We start from the raw sequence: 20516 nt of genomic DNA, 5'->3' as shown, positions 1-20516 counted from the left end.
GTTGAGTTTGGACTTGAGATTGACATTTACAAAATTGAATGATGAAATATGGCTCATTTGGTTTACTCCTGAGCTTAGTTTCATAATATGCAGGGTAAAGGAAAACATTTTATTTGTTTAAACAAAAGAAATTTAATATTGCAAAATTTTTCAGAAGCTCAGTTGGTTAGAGTTTACTGTTTGGTGACGCGTGAATTTTTATTGAGTGCTGTTTTGAAATCGACTGATCAGAGGTAAGTTTTCGATAATCGTGATAATGGGATGGAATGCGAAAATTTACAAAGTAAAAAGCGAATTGAAGTCATCATGGAGCAATTATCATGGCTTAGTGGCACTCTAATTACAAATAATTAATCAATGATAGCGTAATATTTGGAGATGTGGGTAATCATAATTTTCATGAAAGAAAAATATTCCTGTTTCAAAGGAAATAAGCCCGAATCAAATAAAGCTTCAAGGCAAAATAGATTGAGAAATAATTTAGCTGGACAAGTTAAATCGAGATTGAAGTAACACGAAATTGTAATCAATGATTTCAGAATTTTATCATAGTTTTCTCTCATAAGTTAGAATATGGAAATTCTCTGTAAAATATCGCTCTTGTTTGCATTGTCAGCTGATCTCAATCGAGAACGATTTGCCTTTCGAAGTTGGTTGCATATCGAATTTTGATCTCTAATCTTTTATTGTCCATGAATAGTACAAGAACTGAGAGAATAGGAATTGAGATTCTTTCATTCTACTAACAAGCGTAAGGTGAAATGTTGAGGTGAAAACAAATGATGAGATGTTAGACACTTTGCATGCACCCTTTTGTGCTGTTGTGTATGTTACATGAATATTACTAACCTGATTACCGGCAACATTTATTGGGTGATGGCAAAAGAAAAGTAAAAAAAGGGATTATCGATAATAATTTGCTTTTCTCATTATTGCGATCAAGTTGAATGTTAATGTTTCCATGAGACCAATTCAAATAGATTGAGGGAAAAAGGCGAAAGAAACAAACTAAAGGAAAGTCTACAAATGATCATTAATGATGATAGTTAATTTACTTTGTATTGATGTTGATTAACAATGAAAGGTTAACATGGATTTGATTGGATGTTTTCATTTTCGTTGTTTACTCTTGCTGGTAAATGTTTGGACTCGAATAATACAGTAAAGATTATCATGGCTAGTAAAAAGCAGAGAGAAAAGGGAATGGATAAACATTAAGCCAAGATATTGGCCAAAGAGTCAATCATGGGAATTGTTTTTGCAAATCAAAGTCACTTGAAATGGCATAAAATAATGATTAATCTCAGCAAGTGACATTTAAATAGTTGCCTTGGTTTGCAAAGTTTATTAAAAGTTTGCCTAAAAGCTAAAGGAATAAATTGTCGGACAAAATTAGAATTAAATTGAATAACATTCCACTGTTTGCTCAAGGTAAATGGTAAAAGTGAAAGTATTAACCAATGGTTGGTAAGTCTAGAGTAAATATTTAGCAAGAAAGAGACAAAATTTCAATTTCGACCAACTTTACCTGTTTCAATTCATCAACTCGCCTTGAACTTGGACGAGAAAAAAGTCATTACAGGGATTGATAACAGCCACTATAACCAATCCCTGTAATGAGCAACACTTAACTAACAGTTTCCATCGATTTTGTACTAATCTTTTAGCGCAATTTTATCAACTCGAGAAAATGTCGATTTTTTCGTGCTTCGAGTTGATTTTTCTTGATATCAAGAATTGACGACACTTGTTGTTAATTCGTTTCCTTTTTATGTTCATTATGGCTTAGCATAATTGACGAGCAATTAAACAAATAATTGATGAAACAGTTTATTGATGAGGATGCAAAAACGAAAAACCAAATGTTGCTTTAACATGATTAAATTGAACAACACACTTAATACTTCTATTTATAAAGAAAGTCTAAAAGTTTTGTGCAAATTCAATTATAGAATTTTTTTCTCCTTCTAATGTTTTAAAACTCTGAGCGTCAAAACTCCTGCTTTTCCCATGTTTACAACATTGTTCTCTAATGAGACTAGCAAAATCCACTTTTACTCCTTTACCTCTTTACAATCATTTGTCATCAATTGAATTAAACAAATTATCCTTAATAGATCATGTCTATAAATACCTAACTCTTGAAAGACTGAGTAAAGTAAAGGAGAAAAAAAATGTTCAGAAAGAGACAAAAAATATTGTTGCAAGAATTTGAAGTAAAAAAATCTTTCAATATCATTACAAGATTCATGTTCATGATAAAGTTGCAATTTTTTATCGTTCAATTGCAAAAGTACAAGTATTATAAAGGTAAACTCTGAAGAAATGAGAAGAGAAAAAAAAGAGTTAAATGAAGAAGTGCAAAGAAAATTTTTTTCATGATATTATTCAACAAATGAGATCAAAAAATGAAGAAGTAAAGAGAAGAGAAAAAAGAGGCAAAGTAGAGCAATGAAATGTGCTCAGATTAGAGGTATAGAGAGGAAAAGGGTGAAATGATTGGGACAGAAAAGAAAAGAAGAAAATGATGAAAAGGAAAATTTTTCAAGAGCCTGAACTTTTATGATAGAAAGAATAAAGAAGAGGCAAAAAAAAGGATAAACTTACAGTAAACTTGTAAGAACCAGTTATCGAATAGGCTACTGTTAATTATCTTTGGATTTTCGGCTCGACATATCAAGGGAAGTCCATTGTGTGAAGGCATTGGAGTAAATGATACTAAAGAAGAAGTTGTCTCTTCATCAACTGAATCAATAGACCTGATGAAAATGATGTGGAAAAGGGTTGAAGAGAAAGAAAAGATAATCAAATTAGGTGACACTTTTAGGGACAATTTAATGACTATCAAGAGGTGTTAACCTTGCTTCTTTCAATTCTCTTCCATTGATGAACCAGGTTAATTTGGTTGACGGTTTGGCACCTTTAGATTCACAGGTTAGCTCAGCCTTTTGTCCAGCTTTTAAAGGCTTCTTGGGATAAATGTTGACTTGCAAAGGCCGCACTGCAAGATGAACCGTAAGAAGGGAAGAAAAAGGAAAAAGAAAAGCAAATATAGAATCAATTGAGTTGCGATTAAGTTGAGATTTCATTTTATCTCTTTTTTTCGTTGCTTCGTTTTTCCATGGTAATCATGTTAATACACTTAATGAGAGTCGACTTTTTCTTTCTACTTTTTTTCTTTGCTTTCTTTACGTTTACATCCAAATTCAGTTCATCTTCATCAATGTTGTTATGTGATGTGGATAAATGATTATCATGGTTACATTGCATCCTCACCTTCATTTATCAAACTATCAATGAATAATAATATAACAAGATGAAAATAAATGAGGTTATTTCGCTGATTCTTAGTCTTTTTGTTTTTTTCTCATTCAAACGTTTCTCTTGTTTTCTCATTTCATCTTGCTTTTCATTCATTTGTTTCACCTTTATCCGGGTTTAAATGTTAATGTAAATTGTATAAAGTGAAAGAAGTAACGGGTTAATCAGAAACGATAAATAATTTGATTGGCCTCAATAATCATTTGGTTTTCCCAATCTTTTGCTTCTTGAGTATTTTCTCTTTTAAATGAACGAGACGCTAAATGATAGAGTTCTAGTTTTGAAAATTTCTTCTCAATTTAACCATTTATTCGTTTTATGAGATGATTATTTACACAAACTTGAAGAATGATTCATCATCATTTGAACTTCCCCATGTTCGACCATTTGTCTCAACAAGAGGATTCAGATACTGTAAAGTTGCGAGAAATGTTAGTTCACAGAATCAAGAATTGCATTCTGATTACAGAATTTTTGATAAACTTTCAAGCTGAGAGTGCTTTGCTTCAAATTTTTGAAAACACTTTTGCGGTAAAATTTTCTGTTTCGATGCTCAATAATTCGTTCTCATGTTCATTCCAGAGTTTAAAAGATCGAGAAAATTTAACTATAAAACTGTCACTCAGTTGATGATATTCTCACTATTCATAGCTAACTGAGAGGGTTATGCTCAGGAAAGGTTCTAACTTCCAGTAGATCGCACAACTTGCTTCACTACAAGTTTTAGGCTCGCATCATGGATTAACACCGGATCACTAACTTTCCAATTGTTAAACAATTGCACTACGGAATGTTAAGATCTCAGAGAGATATTTAGATAGCTTGAGCTATGGTTCACGACTATTTGGGGCTTTACCCTTGTATCTCTAAGATTTAAGGTCGAGAACAGAATTTCACAGTAAGACAAAGAGGGACTCGAATAGAGTATTTGAGAAAGGTTTATTTGAAAACTTAAGAGAGTATTGAAGTACTGAAGAAACTTGGATAACATAAGAATGTTTTAATTTTAATGTGAACTGTATTAAGAACAATTGAACAGTTAAGGCAAATATCTTAAGATATCTTATTTATGTAAGTTGAGAAACAAAGAAATCAAAAAAGGAGGGAAATTAAAGAAAGTGAATTAAATTGTCTGTCTTCATTTGTCTGATTTCTGTTACTTATCAAAGATAAAATTTAACACTGAAAAGGCTATGGCGCCAAATTAGAGGTGACAAGGATATCATTGTCTGTATTGTCCTGAGACAACTTTTTTATCCTTATTGGTAATTGCAGCCTTTGCTAATGCAAAGAGATTAACAGTCACCAGTTAGAGATAAGGTTTGCAAAAGAAAGGGAATTTGGGTACTCTTTCTTTTGGTGCACTAATTTTAAGCTTTAAATTTTACTCTTTTTCTGACCAAGATTATTACCATATTGTGGTCAGATTTTCAGGTTTTTCTGAGAGCTTATGAAAGCTAACACCTTTAAGACATATGAAGTGTGTCTCTAAGTAAACAAATGAAGAAAGTCAAAAACAATTAGAAACAGTATATTGCTAAAGCAATGGTTAAACATAATTAAGGTAAAAACAATGAAATGAAATTTAGAAAGCATTTGAAAGCTAAGTTAAAACTGAATGAAATGTAATAATTGAGAGCTTCTAAAAGCTAAATCTTTGAATTGAAACCAATACATGGAACAGTTTGAAGAAGACCAAATTTCTACCCTTCACTACCCAAGAAGTAAGACCATGAAGTCTTTTTTAAACTGGGTTTATGGCTTGGTTGAAATTCCTGGGTCCTGGCTAATCTTGATAATCGGAATAGAGATGATAGGAATTGGATGAGGAGGTTGAGTATCTTTCGCTTCCTGGAGGTGAAGGAACATTCTGTTCAGGGTCTTGAGGATCAGCGAATGGTGGAGGCAATTCTGCAATCATTTGTCGAATTCGTTGAATTTGTAATTCTCGTTGTCGATTAGCAGATGCATTAGATGAGGTTGAAGATGTTGATGAATGAGAATGAGAGTGCTGTGAGAGTGATGAAGTACTTGATGATAAACTTCCTGAATCAACTGATCTATCAGATTCCTTAAGGAATGAATAGATAGTTGAAGATGAATCCGATTCAGGAAAATCAATTCTAGGCGGAGGGAAATTAGCTGGTTGTGATGAAGCTGAATTAGCTCGAGGTCGAGCTTGTTGATTAAAGTATGAAGGTTGAAGTTGAGCTGGAAGGGATCTGTTTGAATGTTGTGAATGAGTTGAATGAGCAGATCTGTTTGAATGTTGTGATTGATTTGAATGATTAGAATGGACGGATCTAACTGAATTATTAGAATGTTGAGAGCGGTTTGAATTGTTTGAGTTATTTGAATGAACAGAAGCTTCAGAGTTTGATCGGGATAATGGCGTAGGTGGAGTGTAATGCGGTGAAGTTGAATTCGGAGGGCTAGGAACTAATGGAGGAGGCATTTGATTGGGCTCCTCGGGCTCTAAATCAATCAAGGGAATTTCAGGTGCAGCTTGAATTGACAATTGTTGTGAAGATTGTTGTTCACAAGGTCTGCTTGGTTGGGCATTCCATGATTCTGAAGTTGGAGATGAAGCTTGAGAGCTTGTTGATTGATTAGATGATTGTCCATCACTATCATAATAGTTTGAACTTGGTTGCTGAGCTGGACTTGCAACTCTTTGATTAAATCGAGGTTCACCTTTACGAACGTGGTAGGTCCAATCAGTGGGCCATTCAGCTAGTCTATTTCTAACTCGTTCGTCATAAATTTGAAACAATCGGGCCATGTGTGCATTTCCACAAGTTTGAGGAATGTTTCCAAAATGTATGCCATTATGAATTCTTGCCATTTCCTCGATTGGTTCCCAAAATGCCAAGTACATATTCATAGCCGTAATGGCTTCTAAAGCTGGAGAATGAGGATCGGGTCTGATTACAAATTTGGGAAAAAGAAGAAATGATGTAAGAGAAAGAGAGGCTGGAACTTCTCGATATGGAGAGAAGTATTGTGTTATCTCTCGAAGTTTTGGTTTCAAGTTTTCAATCTCAGTATAAGTAAGATCGAGGGATCTGAGAAGATTAATGAGTCCAGAGCCAATGATTGAAGTAGCTGTAAGAAAGAATTCAAGGATTTGATTCCTGACAGACTCAAAGTTTTTAGCATTTTTAATGTCTAGATGAGTGAGACCATGGAAATGAGTATCCATGTGGTGAATGTGGTACGGATAGGAAACAAAGCTTTCGAAGACGATGTTGCGATAGCCATCCACTATGACTACCCAAACTGGACGAGGTCGCATCAAAACTTGAAGAGGTTCTCCCATTTCTTGAATTCGGCAATATGCCATATGAATACTGTAGGTAGTAGCAGGAGATGGATGCAAGTTAATTGCTTCCTGAATTAAGTTTTCAGTAGAAGGCCTAAGCCTTGGCATATTGATTACAGTCAAACGATTGAATTCATGAAATTGAACTTGGGCTTTGTTATGCCTGTTCTGCAAATGTTGGATGTTGGTTGTTGCTTTGTTTGATTCCTTAAGAGCAGTAAATCCTTTAAAGGATGTTGGAAACAAATATTTTGCAGAGTTTATGATTTCTTCTCGTCTTTCTTGAGGGATTCTTTCGAGAGGATCGATTCTAACAAAGGGACCAAGTGGTTGATGAGAAGTCTCAGGTGCAAAGTCTTTATTGTAACGAGGGACATATTTCGGTGCAAGACCAACTGCAATTTTCAACCATTCCTCAGAATCATTGATAAGATAAAAAGGTACACGAGACCAAAAGACAGTATAAGGACGTTGAGGGACTGAGGAAGGGATTCTATTTCCTATTGTGGGTTCAAAACCAACGACATTCTGAATGAAGTCTTCGTCTTCATCTAAAGGTTCAGAAGGGTCCTTGATTCTTTTGTAATTGTTCCAGAAATTAAGGCTGAAATTTGCTATGGAACGAATAGCACTGGGTTGAAGGAGAGGATCGGAAGGATTTGAATCTTTCAAGTTTGATAGACAAGCCCAAAGATTGAACTTATCGTACCATTTGTTTTCATGATTGTTTTGATTTGGTGGAGGATTAGCTTGACCAGTTTTGAGATGGGTAGGCAAAAAGTTTGCCAAACGCTTAGGAGCGTTAACTAATTCTTCTCGAGCTTGAGTTGAAACAAATGGTAAATCAATATTGAAGTCAAATTCCTCAAGGAATAAACCTAATCGACACTTCTTTTCGTGTTCGAGAATCTGATTTGGAGGGAAGGTTTTATCGCAACAATTGCGGCGGCAGAGGAATTGGAGTTTATTATATTTTTCTTTTAATTCAGTAGAGGAGATAGGCTGAATAAAGGGATAATCATCCTTAAATGCGAAATGTTGAACGCATTCAGGAAGAAGGCAAAGGAATTGATGAGGATGGAAGAGAGGAAAAAGGTTGAGTGCAGAAACTAAGTCTCTAAGCCAATCGATACAGAGTGAACAATACCATTTTTTACATGAACGGCATTCTTTGGGTTCTATTGAAATTTGTTCGCAGAGATAGCATCGAATGCTTTTCTCAATTGCGTCTAATTCTGAACTCTTAACTTGAGCTTTGGTTATACCATGAGGGATTGGGTTGAGAGGCATAGTTTTTATTTTCTCATCATCAAAAAGATTTAAGAAGATTTTTTCTCGAATCATAGATTCAAACTTAATTTTCAAATCAGAAAAAGTTTTAGCTTTAGCTTGAACGATTTCTTTAACTTCGTAAAATCTTTCATTAGATAAATAATGAGGAAGTGGAGCAGTGGGAAGAGGAGCTGGATATTCTCGAGGTTTAAAGTTATATTCGGAAGGTTTGAGATATTTCTCAGGGAATTGTTTGTTAGGATGAATGAATAAGCGAGGAGCGAGATTTGGTTTAAGGTTTTGTTGAGGTTTCTGTTGGGGAATATTAGAGTTTGAATTGTCTGAATTCGAGGATTCAGATCGAGTATATTGTTTTATTTCTTGTATTGGGTTTCCCCATTTAACCGAAGTTTTAGAATTATTAGAGGGATTGGAGGGAATTAAGGGAATACTGTATTTGGGTCGGACTGGTACTCTAATTTTACTTATCAGTTCTGGTAACATTTCCATGACGTATTGACGTTGGGTGTTTCGAGCTTGCATTGGAGGGGCCAAGTACATACGCTTGTAATCAGGATAGGAATTGTTGGAGGGACGTTTACCAGCTTGTTGAGATTGTTGAGGTTGATTGCGAAGAGCAACCTGATTGTTGGAAATACCAGAGTTCGAAGATTCAGCATCATTTTTAACATTAGTGGAAATTCGTTGAGCAACTCTAATTGCTTTGAGTTCATCATCAGTCTCGGAGTCAGACTCAACGAGAGCATCGAATTTAAAGTTATCTTTATTGAACTTCTTGTTCTTCGGTGGTGGAGGAGGAAGCATGTGAGCAGCAAAAGATGATGAAGATGGAGTTGGATGAGGAACACCGAAACTTTCACGAACAGTACGAATAGCACCTTTACCAGAGAGTTTGAGTTCCCCTTGAGGTTGAACAACTTCACGTTGTGTTTCACTTTCAGTTTCACTTGGTCGAGGGACCATAATTACGACGGTTGGATCGTCTGTTTCCAATGAAGGAACGAGATGGGAATCACTAGGTGATGATTTAGATGATGGTGATGGAGAACGAATTGGAAGAGGAGGTGTTGGAACTTTTTCAGTCTCACCAGTTGGTAAGATTCGCTCGATGAGAGTCGATTTGAGGATTCGACTTTTGATGATTTGCTTATTGGGTTGCATTTTAAAGCGTTGAAGTGACACAAAATGATTAACTAACTTAGAAAGAAAACTGTCGGAAATTGAATTCTGAAATAGCTTATAAAAGCTTGAAAGTAAACTGTTGAAATTCACAAAGTGAAAGTAATTTGAAGTGAAAACGGAAAGTAAGAACTCTAAAGAGTTAACTTGGAAATTTTGAATTAATTGAAATTGGATAAATGAGAATTTGAAGGAACTGAATTTGAAATTGAAACAATGAATAAACTTGAAATCAGATAAATGATAAATAAATTTGGAATAATTTAAGAAGAACTCTTGAGAGTTGAAAATGGAAATTGAAACAAATGAGAACTGTTCACAAAGGGTGGACAAAGTGAAGTGTGAAAAATTAAGTGGCGTGAAAAGAAAGTCAAGCGAGGGAGCAATTAGCGCTCTGTGGTTAATTGTTAACCAACGGTTTTGGAGGGAAAATTTTTCCTTTGTCTCTAATGAGTGAGAATAGGGGTTAAGCTCACTTTGCCTTTCACTCTTAATTTTTCTTTCCCCTTGTTGAAAAGGATTAACACTATTGGTCGAGAAAGCATAAGCTTTGACAAGTGTTGAACTTTTGTTAATTTCAAGATCTCTTATCTCTGTTTTAAAATCCTTACTAAAGTAACATAAGAAGAGCACATAAGTGTTAGTTGTTAAATTTTTAGTTAATTTAGCTTGGTTTCGAGTTAACCTTTTTTCTGAAATTGAATTAGGATTTTGGCTTGAAATAGCTCTATCAGCAGTAATATACTTTTTTCGAGGTTTCTTATTATTTTTATCATTAAATTGTTTCTGAATATAATCTAAGTTATGAGGAATCAATGAAGCGTTTGAATTAAGATCTTTCAAGGTTTGATTTGAGATTCCATAAGGAATAGAATTGGTTTGAATTGAATCAGGAACTGAATTAGTTGATTCAGTTTGGCTTAAATTTTGAGTTTCATTTTGTAACTCTTTTTGAATATGGTTAAAGCCATCATTGTTTTCATTGTTAGTTATATTCTTAAAGGAATGATTAGTAATGGGTTTTTCAAAGTTAAAATTAAGGAATTGGTTTAAATTGTAGGGGTTTTTGGTAATAATTAATGGCGGATTAGGGATTGAATTGTTAGTTTGATTATTGTTTAAGGAATCAGGAAGAAGAGAAGGAAGAATGGATTCATTTGAATCTGAATTTTGTGCATTTAAAGTTTGATTTTGAATGGAATCAAGTTGATCATTTTGATCAGTTTCTGTGCTAGTCGAGGGTAAATCTTGAATATCACTTGAGTGATCATCTGAATTTTCATTAAATGAATCAATAAAGGAAGGGGTATCTGGAATGTTAAAATCTTCATTCTCTAAGAATGTATCTGGGTTGAAAAATTGATCTTTTAACTTTTTCATTTTCTCAGTTAACTCTCCACGATAGAGTTTCGTGTTACTAACATTACAACTAAAAAGACCTAAGTCTTCTAACTCTAATAAAAGTAATGAACCTTTTTGAATACCACAAACCAAGTATGGGCCATGATATTTTTCGCGAAGTTTTTTACTAATTGTAGGATCTATTGATTCGTTTTTGACGAATACAAAATCACCTTCTCGATAAGGAGAAGATTGATGGAGGGCTTTAGTCCTATTAATTTGGTAAATTTGTTGAGAGTGAAGACGAGCGTAAGCAAGTTTTCTAGCCTGGTTAACGTCAAATGAAAATGAATCAGGGAATTCGAGCAAATTATCAATAGGCTTTCTTGGGTGTCTACCAAATACTAAAAAGTATGGTGTAAATCGAGTAATCTTATGAATTGAAGTATTTATCGCAAAAACAGAGGCTTCTAATGCATTTTTCAGATTCTTAGTACCATTTTGTAAAACATACGATCTAAGTCTTTCGGCTATGGTTCGGTTGCACCGTTCCACAATACCTTGGGACTGAGGATGGTATGGATTGGATTTTTCATGCTTTATGCCATTTTCCTTTAAAAACTGATGTACGGCTTCAGAAGTGAAGTTTGTACCTTGGTCAGTCTGAATAACTTTCGGGAATCCAAAAGTTTGGAATAACGAGGTTAATAGGGAAATGACAGTGCTAGCGGTTTGGTTAGTAGTTAATTTTGCAAAGACATAGCGGGACAAGATATCTACTAAAACAATGATGTACTTTTTTACCTGATTTATAACTATCGGACCTTGAACATCTAATTCTAATCTTTCAAAGATTTCATTAGGGATAGGTTTTGTTGAAGGATCGACATAAATGACATTAGTAGGTTTGGAAATTTGACAGATAGTGCAGCTATCACACAACTGTTTAACGAGATCATATAAGTATTGACACCAGAATCGTCGAGCGATTTGAAAGTAAGTTTTTTCGGGACCAAAATGTCCACCAAGAGGAGATTCATGCTCGTAGGAAAAGAGATCTTTTAGGAGTTTAGAGTCAATCACCAATCTGGAACCAAAAGGAGTGTTGACATCCTTTCGATAAAGTAAACCATCTTTTATCACATAACGTTTAAGCGTTACGGAATCATTGTTCTTATAAAGTTTGATGATGTTTTGAATGTTGGGATTGTTAGTTTGAATTTCTCTAACTTTTTCTTTCCAGAGGGAAAATTCGGATTTTGAAGGTTTAACAGAGTTTTTGATTTGATCAACTTCAGTTGAAGTTGAATAGCACAAAGTTGGAGGAAGAGTAAAATCATCTAAATGATCAGACTCAGATGCACAGAGTTGATTGAAACCAATATCGTATAAACGATTTTCAAATGGGTCAGATATATAATCAATGAGATAAAGTCTATCTAGGAATTCTTCTTCGGGGTCTATGATTTTTCTATGGGACCATGCAGATTGATATCGGGAGAAACAATCAGGAGGATGAGTTGAACCTTGTTTGTAGACGACTTTGAAATCATAAGTTGAAAGCATAATTGACCATCTTTGAAGGCGTGAATTTTTGAAGTTAACTTTGGTAAGTTGACATAAGGCATGATGATCGGTTTCGATCAGGAATTGTTCACCTTCTAGGAAATGGTTAAACTTATTAATACCAACAAATATGGCTAACAGTTCCTTTTCGGAGACGGAATAATGTTTTTGGTGTTTTTGTAATTTTTGTGAATAGAATGAAAGTGGGAGCCAATCTTTAACTTCTTCGATTGGTGTGTTGGGATTAAATGATGAGGAATTAGCATCTTCTTGTTGAAGTATACCACCAACTGCGTGATCGGAAGCATCAGCAGCAATTTTGTGACGGAGTTTAGGATCATAATGAACTAATAGGGTTGTAGAGATGAGGGAATTTTTCAGGGTATCAAGAGCTTTTTTATCTTCTGGCATAATGCGAAATCTTTTTTCTTTTGAAATCAAACGGTATAAAGGAGCAGCAAGTGTAGAGTAATTGGGAATATATCGGCTAAAGTAATTATAACAACCAAGTATGGATTGAAGTTCGCGTACATTGCGAGGGTAAGGAAGGTTTTTAAGAGATTCGACCTTTTTGGGGTCTGGACGGATTCCTTGTCCTGAAACAAGATGACCAAGAAGTAAAATTTCAGTGTAACCAAGTTGACACTTTTCGAGTTTTACTTTTAAGTTATATTGTCGTAATCGTTGTAAGACCATTTCAGTGTTAGATAACAGATCAGGAAAATCTTTACCAACAATCGGGACATCGTCAAAATATCCTATGCATTTCTGGTAGATGAGTCCTTCGAGGACTTTGTTCATTAGTTTTTGGAAAATGAACGGAGCTGAGGCTAAACCCATAGGCAATCTTTTGTAGTGATATTTGCCATCAGGAGTGACAAAAACAGTTTTGATTCGTTCCTCAGGAGGAAGTTCAATTTGATGATATCCTTGAGCGAGATCAAAGATATTAAAGTATTTGCCATTTCGAACGACTTCGAGGCAGTCATCAATGCGAGGCATTGGATGTCTTGGAACTCGGGTCAATCGATTAAGTTTACGGTAGTCAATGACCATTCGATAACTTTTATCAGGTTTAGGAACAAGTATGGCTGGAGAACCACCAGGAGCATTGCTTTCTTCAATAATATCATTGGCGATCATTTCATCAATGATTTTCTTGAATTCATTGCGACGATGAATTGGACAATTATAAGGAAGAGTTTCAGGGACTTGACCATCAAGATCAATTGAGATGGGACAAACGGATGAAGGGACAAGACCTAAATCATTCTTTGATTTTGCAAAGGTATCTTGAAAGGAATCGATTAAATCTGCTAATTGGTGTTTAAGGTGATCAGGAAGATTTTCATCAATTTTATCATAAATCTTAGTTTTGAAAGGGCGTTCCTTTCTTTGAATTTCAATGAGTTCTTGAGGGGAATGGAGATCACATTTAGCGATAATAGCTGGAGTGTTACCAACTTGAAGGGAAACAGGATTTGCTGAGCGTTTAGTACGGTTATCAAGGATGTAATTGTCAGATTCGTTGCCAGTAGGACATGAAGTAGTTGCAAAGATTTGTTGAGTTTCCTCGGAAGTACAAAATCGAAAGTAAAAGTTGGGATCAAGCGGAGTTGAATCGAGATATTCGGAACATGTTGTTATGTAGTCATTACCATCAGACTTTAACTGCATATAATATAAATGCAAGAATGCATTACCAATTAAACAAACTGGTTCAAAGTCTTTAACAATTTGGAGTCTGAAGACTCGGGATTCTGCCATTTTTGGATGTTTGACCACTGCATATGCAAAACCATGAGATGGAACTACGGTTTGAGCAGCAATACCTTTGAGTGAGCGGGAATATGGAACTATGTGAGCACCTAACTCTTCAGCGATAGAGGAATCAAGAGCTGAAATAGCGGATCCAGTATCCAGTAAAACTTTTCCTTCTCTAACAATTTCTTTATTAGGTCGGCAAAGTTTAAAAACAGCAGTAGGCATATGTGACAATTGAGATTCACCAAGATGAGTTAACATGGGAATCGGAGGACTTTGAGCAGAGTGTAAAGTATAAGAGAATCGAGAATCTCTAATACCATCTTGAGTTGGTTCAGGAGGTAATTGGTTTGGATTTGATCCAATGGTTAAATTGGATGAATTTGCAGGAGTATTGGTAATAGCAAGGGGTTGTGAGGAAGAGGATGCTTGATTTTGATTTGCATTTGAATTTGAAGCGGAATTGGAATTGGAATTGGAATTTCGGTTGTAAGGACGGTTATTTTGTGGTCTGGTTCTACATTGGTTAATTGTGTGTCCTGGTTTCTTGCAATAATTGCAAATAATAGTGGAGCTTTGCTGGGAAGTATTCATATGGGGTTTTGTTTGATAGGGTTTTGAATTGTATCGGGGATCTGGTTTCTTTAATAATGAGGAAACAGTGGAAACTTTTGGTTGGGAATGAGTTTTATCTGAACGGGATTTATTGGCTTGTTGTTGGGTATATTCAAAATGTTTTCGGATAAGGTAGGTAGTAATTTGTTCGAGATTGCCATTATAGCCAAGAGTAAAGATTTCTGAAGTAAGAAATTGAGGAATGTGAGACATTAGCTCATGGAGGAATATTTCAGGAGTATGGGTACCAACAGCTTTTGTGAAGGCTTTTTTAAGTTTTTGAATGAATGTAGAAGGATGTTCAGATAGATTGTATCTTAATTGTTTTAATTGGAATGAAGCTGAATATTGATGGACTGGAGTTTTGATAGCATTAATAAGAGCATTTACGTATTCATGATAATCAGTAATTGTTTCACCGATTTCTGATTCTGCGATTGCAAGAATTTCGTGAGCTAGAGACTTACGGAAACATCGATAACGAGTAGCATCATCGACATTTTCTTGAGCTAATCTACTTTTAGTTTTGTTGATAAACTCAATCATATCTTCGCCTTTTACAAATTCAATAACTTGAGGATCTGGTTTAAGGACAGATAAGGATGCAGCAAGAGATTGCGTATCAATATCTTGAGTGTGAATGTTGACAGGAGGGACAGGAGGAGATGAAGCGATGGAAGGAGGAGGAGGGGGAGCTACAGGAATTTGAATTCCATGCTGATTAAGTACAGCAATGAACCTTCGAATCGAACCAAGCGCAATGGGTAACGCATAGATTTCATTAGGGGCAGATCTGAAAATTGTTTCAGTATCCCTACCTAGAGTGTTAATTATGGTCTGAATTTCGGGTTCAGTTAAGCCTTGTTGTCTGCATTCTATTATCCATTCAGGAATTTCGAGGTTAAGAACAGCATCGACGGGTAACTCACCAATCTCGTTGTCTTCGAGAGTATCACCATAAATCATCAAATGAGTACGGAGACATTCATAAAGTCGCTTGAGCGCAAAAGGAGCTGAGGGAATACCAACTTGCCAAACAGCGAGGTGTTCAACAGCTTGATTAGGGGTCAACATACGAATTGTAACAACACCTTCAGGTGCATTGAAGTGTAAACCAGAGCGAAGACGCATTGTCATTTAGAGATGAAGAGTTTCTAGTTCGAGAGTAAAATGCTTTGAAGATCACAAAGTGATGGAGTTAAGTTGAGTTAAAATGAATTAAGTTGAATTGAATTAAGTTGAATTAAAATCACAAAGTGATAAGTTGAATTGTTTTTGAATTGTTTTAAAGTTGAATATGGAATTGTAATTAAGTTGAATTTTAATGTTGAATTGAATTTGGAAAAGATCACATAAGTGATGGAGAATTGAATTTGAATTGAATTAAGGTTTAAATTGAAATTGAAATTGAATTTGAAATGGAATTGAAATATGAAAAGGAGTTGAACGAATTGACTTTAATTTTAGTCGGAGAGGCACAATGGTAAACGGTTATATCACCTAAGTGATAATGAATTAAGAGTTCAACGGGAAATAAGCTCAATGGCTTGAAATAACTTGAATAAAGTTGAATAAAGATGATACGAAGTATCGAGTTGAACGGAGTTGACTTATAGTCGAGAATACCAATGGTCGAGATCACAGAGTGATAAAAGGAAATGAGTTCAACTTTGAGTTAGCTTTTTAAAGCATATAACTTTGAAGGTAATTTGAAGGTTAAAAGAGGATGAAGTGGAGTTGTATGGTTTTTACTTATCGTAATGGAAGAGTGTTCAAGCACTGGAGATACCATAAGGTATAGAAGGATCATGCAAATGAGAAACAACAGGAAAAGCGACACGATGGGAATCCTGCCAGAGTCGCCAAGTGAGAGGGTTATGCTCAGGAAAGGTTCTAACTTCCAGTAGATCGCACAACTTGCTTCACTACAAGTTTTAGGCTCGCATCATGGATTAACACCGGATCACTAACTTTCCAATTGTTAAACAATTGCACTACGGAATGTTAAGATCTCAGAGAGATATTTAGATAGCTTGAGCTATGGTTCACGACTATTTGGGGCTTTACCCTTGTATCTCTAAGATTTAAGGTCGAGAACAGAATTTCACAGTAAGACAAAGAGGGACTCGAATAGAGTATTTGAGAAAGGTTTATTTGAAAACTTAAGAGAGTATTGAAGTACTGAAGAAACTTGGATAACATAAGAATGTTTTAATTTTAATGTGAACTGTATTAAGAACAATTGAACAGTTAAGGCAAATATCTTAAGATATCTTATTTATGTAAGTTGAGAAACAAAGAAATCAAAAAAGGAGGGAAATTAAAGAAAGTGAATTAAATTGTCTGTCTTCATTTGTCTGATTTCTGTTACTTATCAAAGATAAAATTTAACACTGAAAAGGCTATGGCGCCAAATTAGAGGTGACAAGGATATCATTGTCTGTATTGTCCTGAGACAACTTTTTTATCCTTATTGGTAATTGCAGCCTTTGCTAATGCAAAGAGATTAACAGTCACCAGTTAGAGATAAGGTTTGCAAAAGAAAGGGAATTTGGGTACTCTTTCTTTTGGTGCACTAATTTTAAGCTTTAAATTTTACTCTTTTTCTGACCAAGATTATTACCATATTGTGGTCAGATTTTCAGGTTTTTCTGAGAGCTTATGAAAGCTAACACCTTTAAGACATATGAAGTGTGTCTCTAAGTAAACAAATGAAGAAAGTCAAAAACAATTAGAAACAGTATATTGCTAAAGCAATGGTTAAACATAATTAAGGTAAAAACAATGAAATGAAATTTAGAAAGCATTTGAAAGCTAAGTTAAAACTGAATGAAATGTAATAATTGAGAGCTTCTAAAAGCTAAATCTTTGAATTGAAACCAATACATGGAACAGTTTGAAGAAGACCAAATTTCTACCCTTCATAACAATGGAATCGAAAACGTTTCTTATTCGTTTTCATTTGTTCAACTCATTTTTGAGTTCAAGTTGGTTCGTTTGTAAGCAACTTGTATGTACCGACACCAAGATTTACCGGATCAATTGAATTCATAAATCAAATATCAAGGCTAGTCAATTCATCTTGTGCTATACATAATACTCTTGTCAGTACTGTAGAGTTGAGGTAAGTTGAACAGATTTCCATGCACTACACTTAGTATTCAAAAGCCATTTGAAAGGAAAATACTCAGAAAAGTTCAGATAAAAAATTGAAGGTCCTTAGATTTTCTTTTCAGTTCAAATTTGAATCAAATAAGGTCATTCGCGGTATTGCAGAGAAAGAGATTTTTTGAGCTCATTCTTTGCACACTTTTAATGAATACGTTTGGAGACTTTTTTAACGTATTCGTATTTGTAGCTAAAAATATTTCAAGAAGAATTTTCGCTTTATTTCTCTTGAGATAATCAGATTATACAACCATTAATTCTATTAATATGATTGATCAGATTAGTTTGAATATTTTTTGTTTTCTCTTTACTTTTCAACATTCTGATAACACCAGCGCTACTAATGTTGTTGTTTCAACGTATTAATAAACAAAAGAGTCTCTCTGTAAGTAATATAGCAATAATGATGAGATTTTCATTCACTAAGATTTTTCTCCATGAAAACAGATTAGTTGCTATAAATGGAAACTCGCAGTTGAAATTGCAGAAAATTCAGCAATTGAGATTAAATTTTCAAAATACATTAAAGGAATCAAGAGAAGCAAAGATTTGACACATAAAACAAATAATAAGAAATGAATCACCACTCATATGGTGAAAATGGCAAAATCTTGGCATGAAATGAAATATCATATCCGGATCCGACATCTGACTCTCAGTAAATAATTTCTGTTGGTACAATGTAACCTTCGATTTTCATTATTCGAGTTTACTTAGCTTTACCAATGATTATTTCTGTTAATTGCACGAAACCAATATATTCGAATGCAAATGATAGAGGGCGATAAGAAAAACTGAATGGAACTGAAAAAGAGAAACCTTCTGATTACCATTTTCATCAAGGGTAAAGATCAAACCAATAGGTGAAAATAGAATTTGATCAAACTAAGTGATGCATACGATCGGGCAAACATCCCAATAATTTTCGCTTGATTTCGTTAATATCTCCAATTCAAAAATTAATTGTTTAAAAATTGACTCAACATTTAATAGTTGTAGTTAATAAGGTAGCTAAGTCTTTGAAGTATATTATGTAAATAGATGCCAATTTCCGGATCCGACATCTTTGTCTCTATCAACAACTTATATTGATTCAATGAAACCTTCCATGCTAATGCTTCGAGTTTACTTAGCTTTGCCGATGACTAAACCTCTATCTGTTATCTAATGCAAGCTAATTAAGTCGAATGACAATTTAGGGGTTGATAAGTTCATTGGTGTTCGAAGTAATGCAGACTGTTCAAACTTGAAAATAGCAGTGTGGTAAAAAACAGTTTCATTTTAAGAATTTTATAAGTTGAAGTTTTGTGCTTGCCGGCTTTTCATGTTTGGTTTTGAGTTCCAATAAAAAAGAAAATAAAAATGAAATTACCAAAAATTCTGTCTCCGATCTTTTTCTTCTCTCTAATGGCAATTGTTGGTTCGGCGTTCAGCGATGATGACTTACTTGGTGGTCTTCTTGGTTCCGACTTATTTGGGGATTTACTTGGTGGTAATAACTTAACCGGTGGTATTCTTGGCGACGATTGAACGGTTTTCAGTGACTAGTTCGGTTAAACACCATATCTGATTGTATTCTGGCATTTTTAAATGCATTGTTTGCAATTTAATCAGAAATGAAACAAAATAAAATAGGGCTCTATCAATAGAACTAATAATATCACTATTGTCCAATTAATGTTCTCATGCAACTAGAGTTGCTCGGTTTCGGTTTTGGTACCGATATTTATAGATAATTGTATTAAATAGACCATCGATTCAACGCTGACGATTCCGATAACTCGATTCTAATAAATAGTTGAGTAAGGTACAAGAAACTAGCAAAGCTGAAGATCAGACGAGACTTGCTTTTGATGAACGGAAACACTCTTAAGAGCAACTCATTACACCAATAGTTATCATTTCTCTTCCTCAATTTAGACATTTAATTTTTGAATATTACATATCTATATGCATACTCAACTCAGTTGCTGAATTTTCTGTGATTTCAACTTTTCGTTGCCATCTATAGCAGCTAATTAGTTTTCATGGAGAAAAATTTTAGCGAATGTGATTATTAAAAAAATATTTGTGGTCCAAAGATTGAACGTCTTGTAATGTTTTACATTGTTTTTTGTTTTTGCTTGCATTTAGGCACAAAAAACTTTGATTTACCTTTGCCTACAGTGAACTCTTTCAAGAATAACAATAGCAAATGAATAAGATAGACAATGAAGATAATAAATACATGCATAAGAGGTGCTATCAATGGTAGCAATAATATAGCAATAATAATAACAAGAAAACCCGCCTTTTAAATGAATTTCATTTGCCCTGTTTATGTTTTCAATATACACAGACCTGCCAGTAATTTCGACTGCAAGTAATTTAGATTAATTTTTAAATGAGCCCTGTTGAAAAAGGATAACATTTTATTTAGATTTCACCTAATTTAAGTTCCAATTTTTTAGTTATTAATTCACTTAATTTAATTTTTTCGTGAAATAACAAATATGCTTGAAGCAAAATCTGGCTTTTATTCACCACTTTTATCCAACTTTTTTACCGTTTTTTCACCGTATTGTCGACCATTTTGACCAACACCACCAAATCAAACATCATCACTTTTGTAAGACTTTTCTCAACACAATTAGCCACTACTTTCATTCACCACTTTTGAGTGACTTTATTTCACCGTCTTTTGACCCTCTTTTTCATAGTCTTTTCACGTTATTTTTCACCACCAAATCTAACAGATCCTCTAAATCAATCAAATCAAATATCATAATTTTTTGCCTAAACATTCCTCAACAAAATTGTCCACTACTTTCATGCACCTCTTTTGTGTTCTGTTTCCACCATTTTTTCACTGTCTTTTCATGTCCTTTTCACAGTCGTAGCACCGCCAGATCTAACGCATCCACCGAATAAAACAGATCAAATATCATCAATTTCTAAAGGGACTTTT

General features: G+C 34.4%; 1 protein-coding gene across 1 annotated transcript in view; it reads right to left on the bottom strand.

The window, feature by feature from the left end:
• The window catches only part of LOC107363174 (uncharacterized), a 96224-nt gene that overhangs the window by 48610 nt on the left and 27098 nt on the right, over nt 1–20516 (bottom strand). The window contains exons 5-6 of the mRNA XM_015930357.2: nt 2860–3001; nt 2608–2759 (exon numbers count right to left, since the gene is read on the bottom strand). Coding sequence (XP_015785843.2) covers nt 2608–2759; nt 2860–3001 — 294 coding nt within the window. The remainder of the gene's footprint in view (nt 1–2607; nt 2760–2859; nt 3002–20516) is intronic.

This window comes from Tetranychus urticae, chromosome 3 (assembly GCF_039701765.1).
Source record: "Tetranychus urticae isolate SD_2017Ah chromosome 3, NJAU_TeUrti_SD_1.0, whole genome shotgun sequence".
In the NCBI taxonomy this organism is placed as follows: Eukaryota; Metazoa; Arthropoda; class Arachnida; order Trombidiformes; family Tetranychidae; genus Tetranychus; species Tetranychus urticae.
Note: the sequence above shows the minus strand (reverse complement) of the source record. Positions and strands in the feature narration are given on the sequence as shown.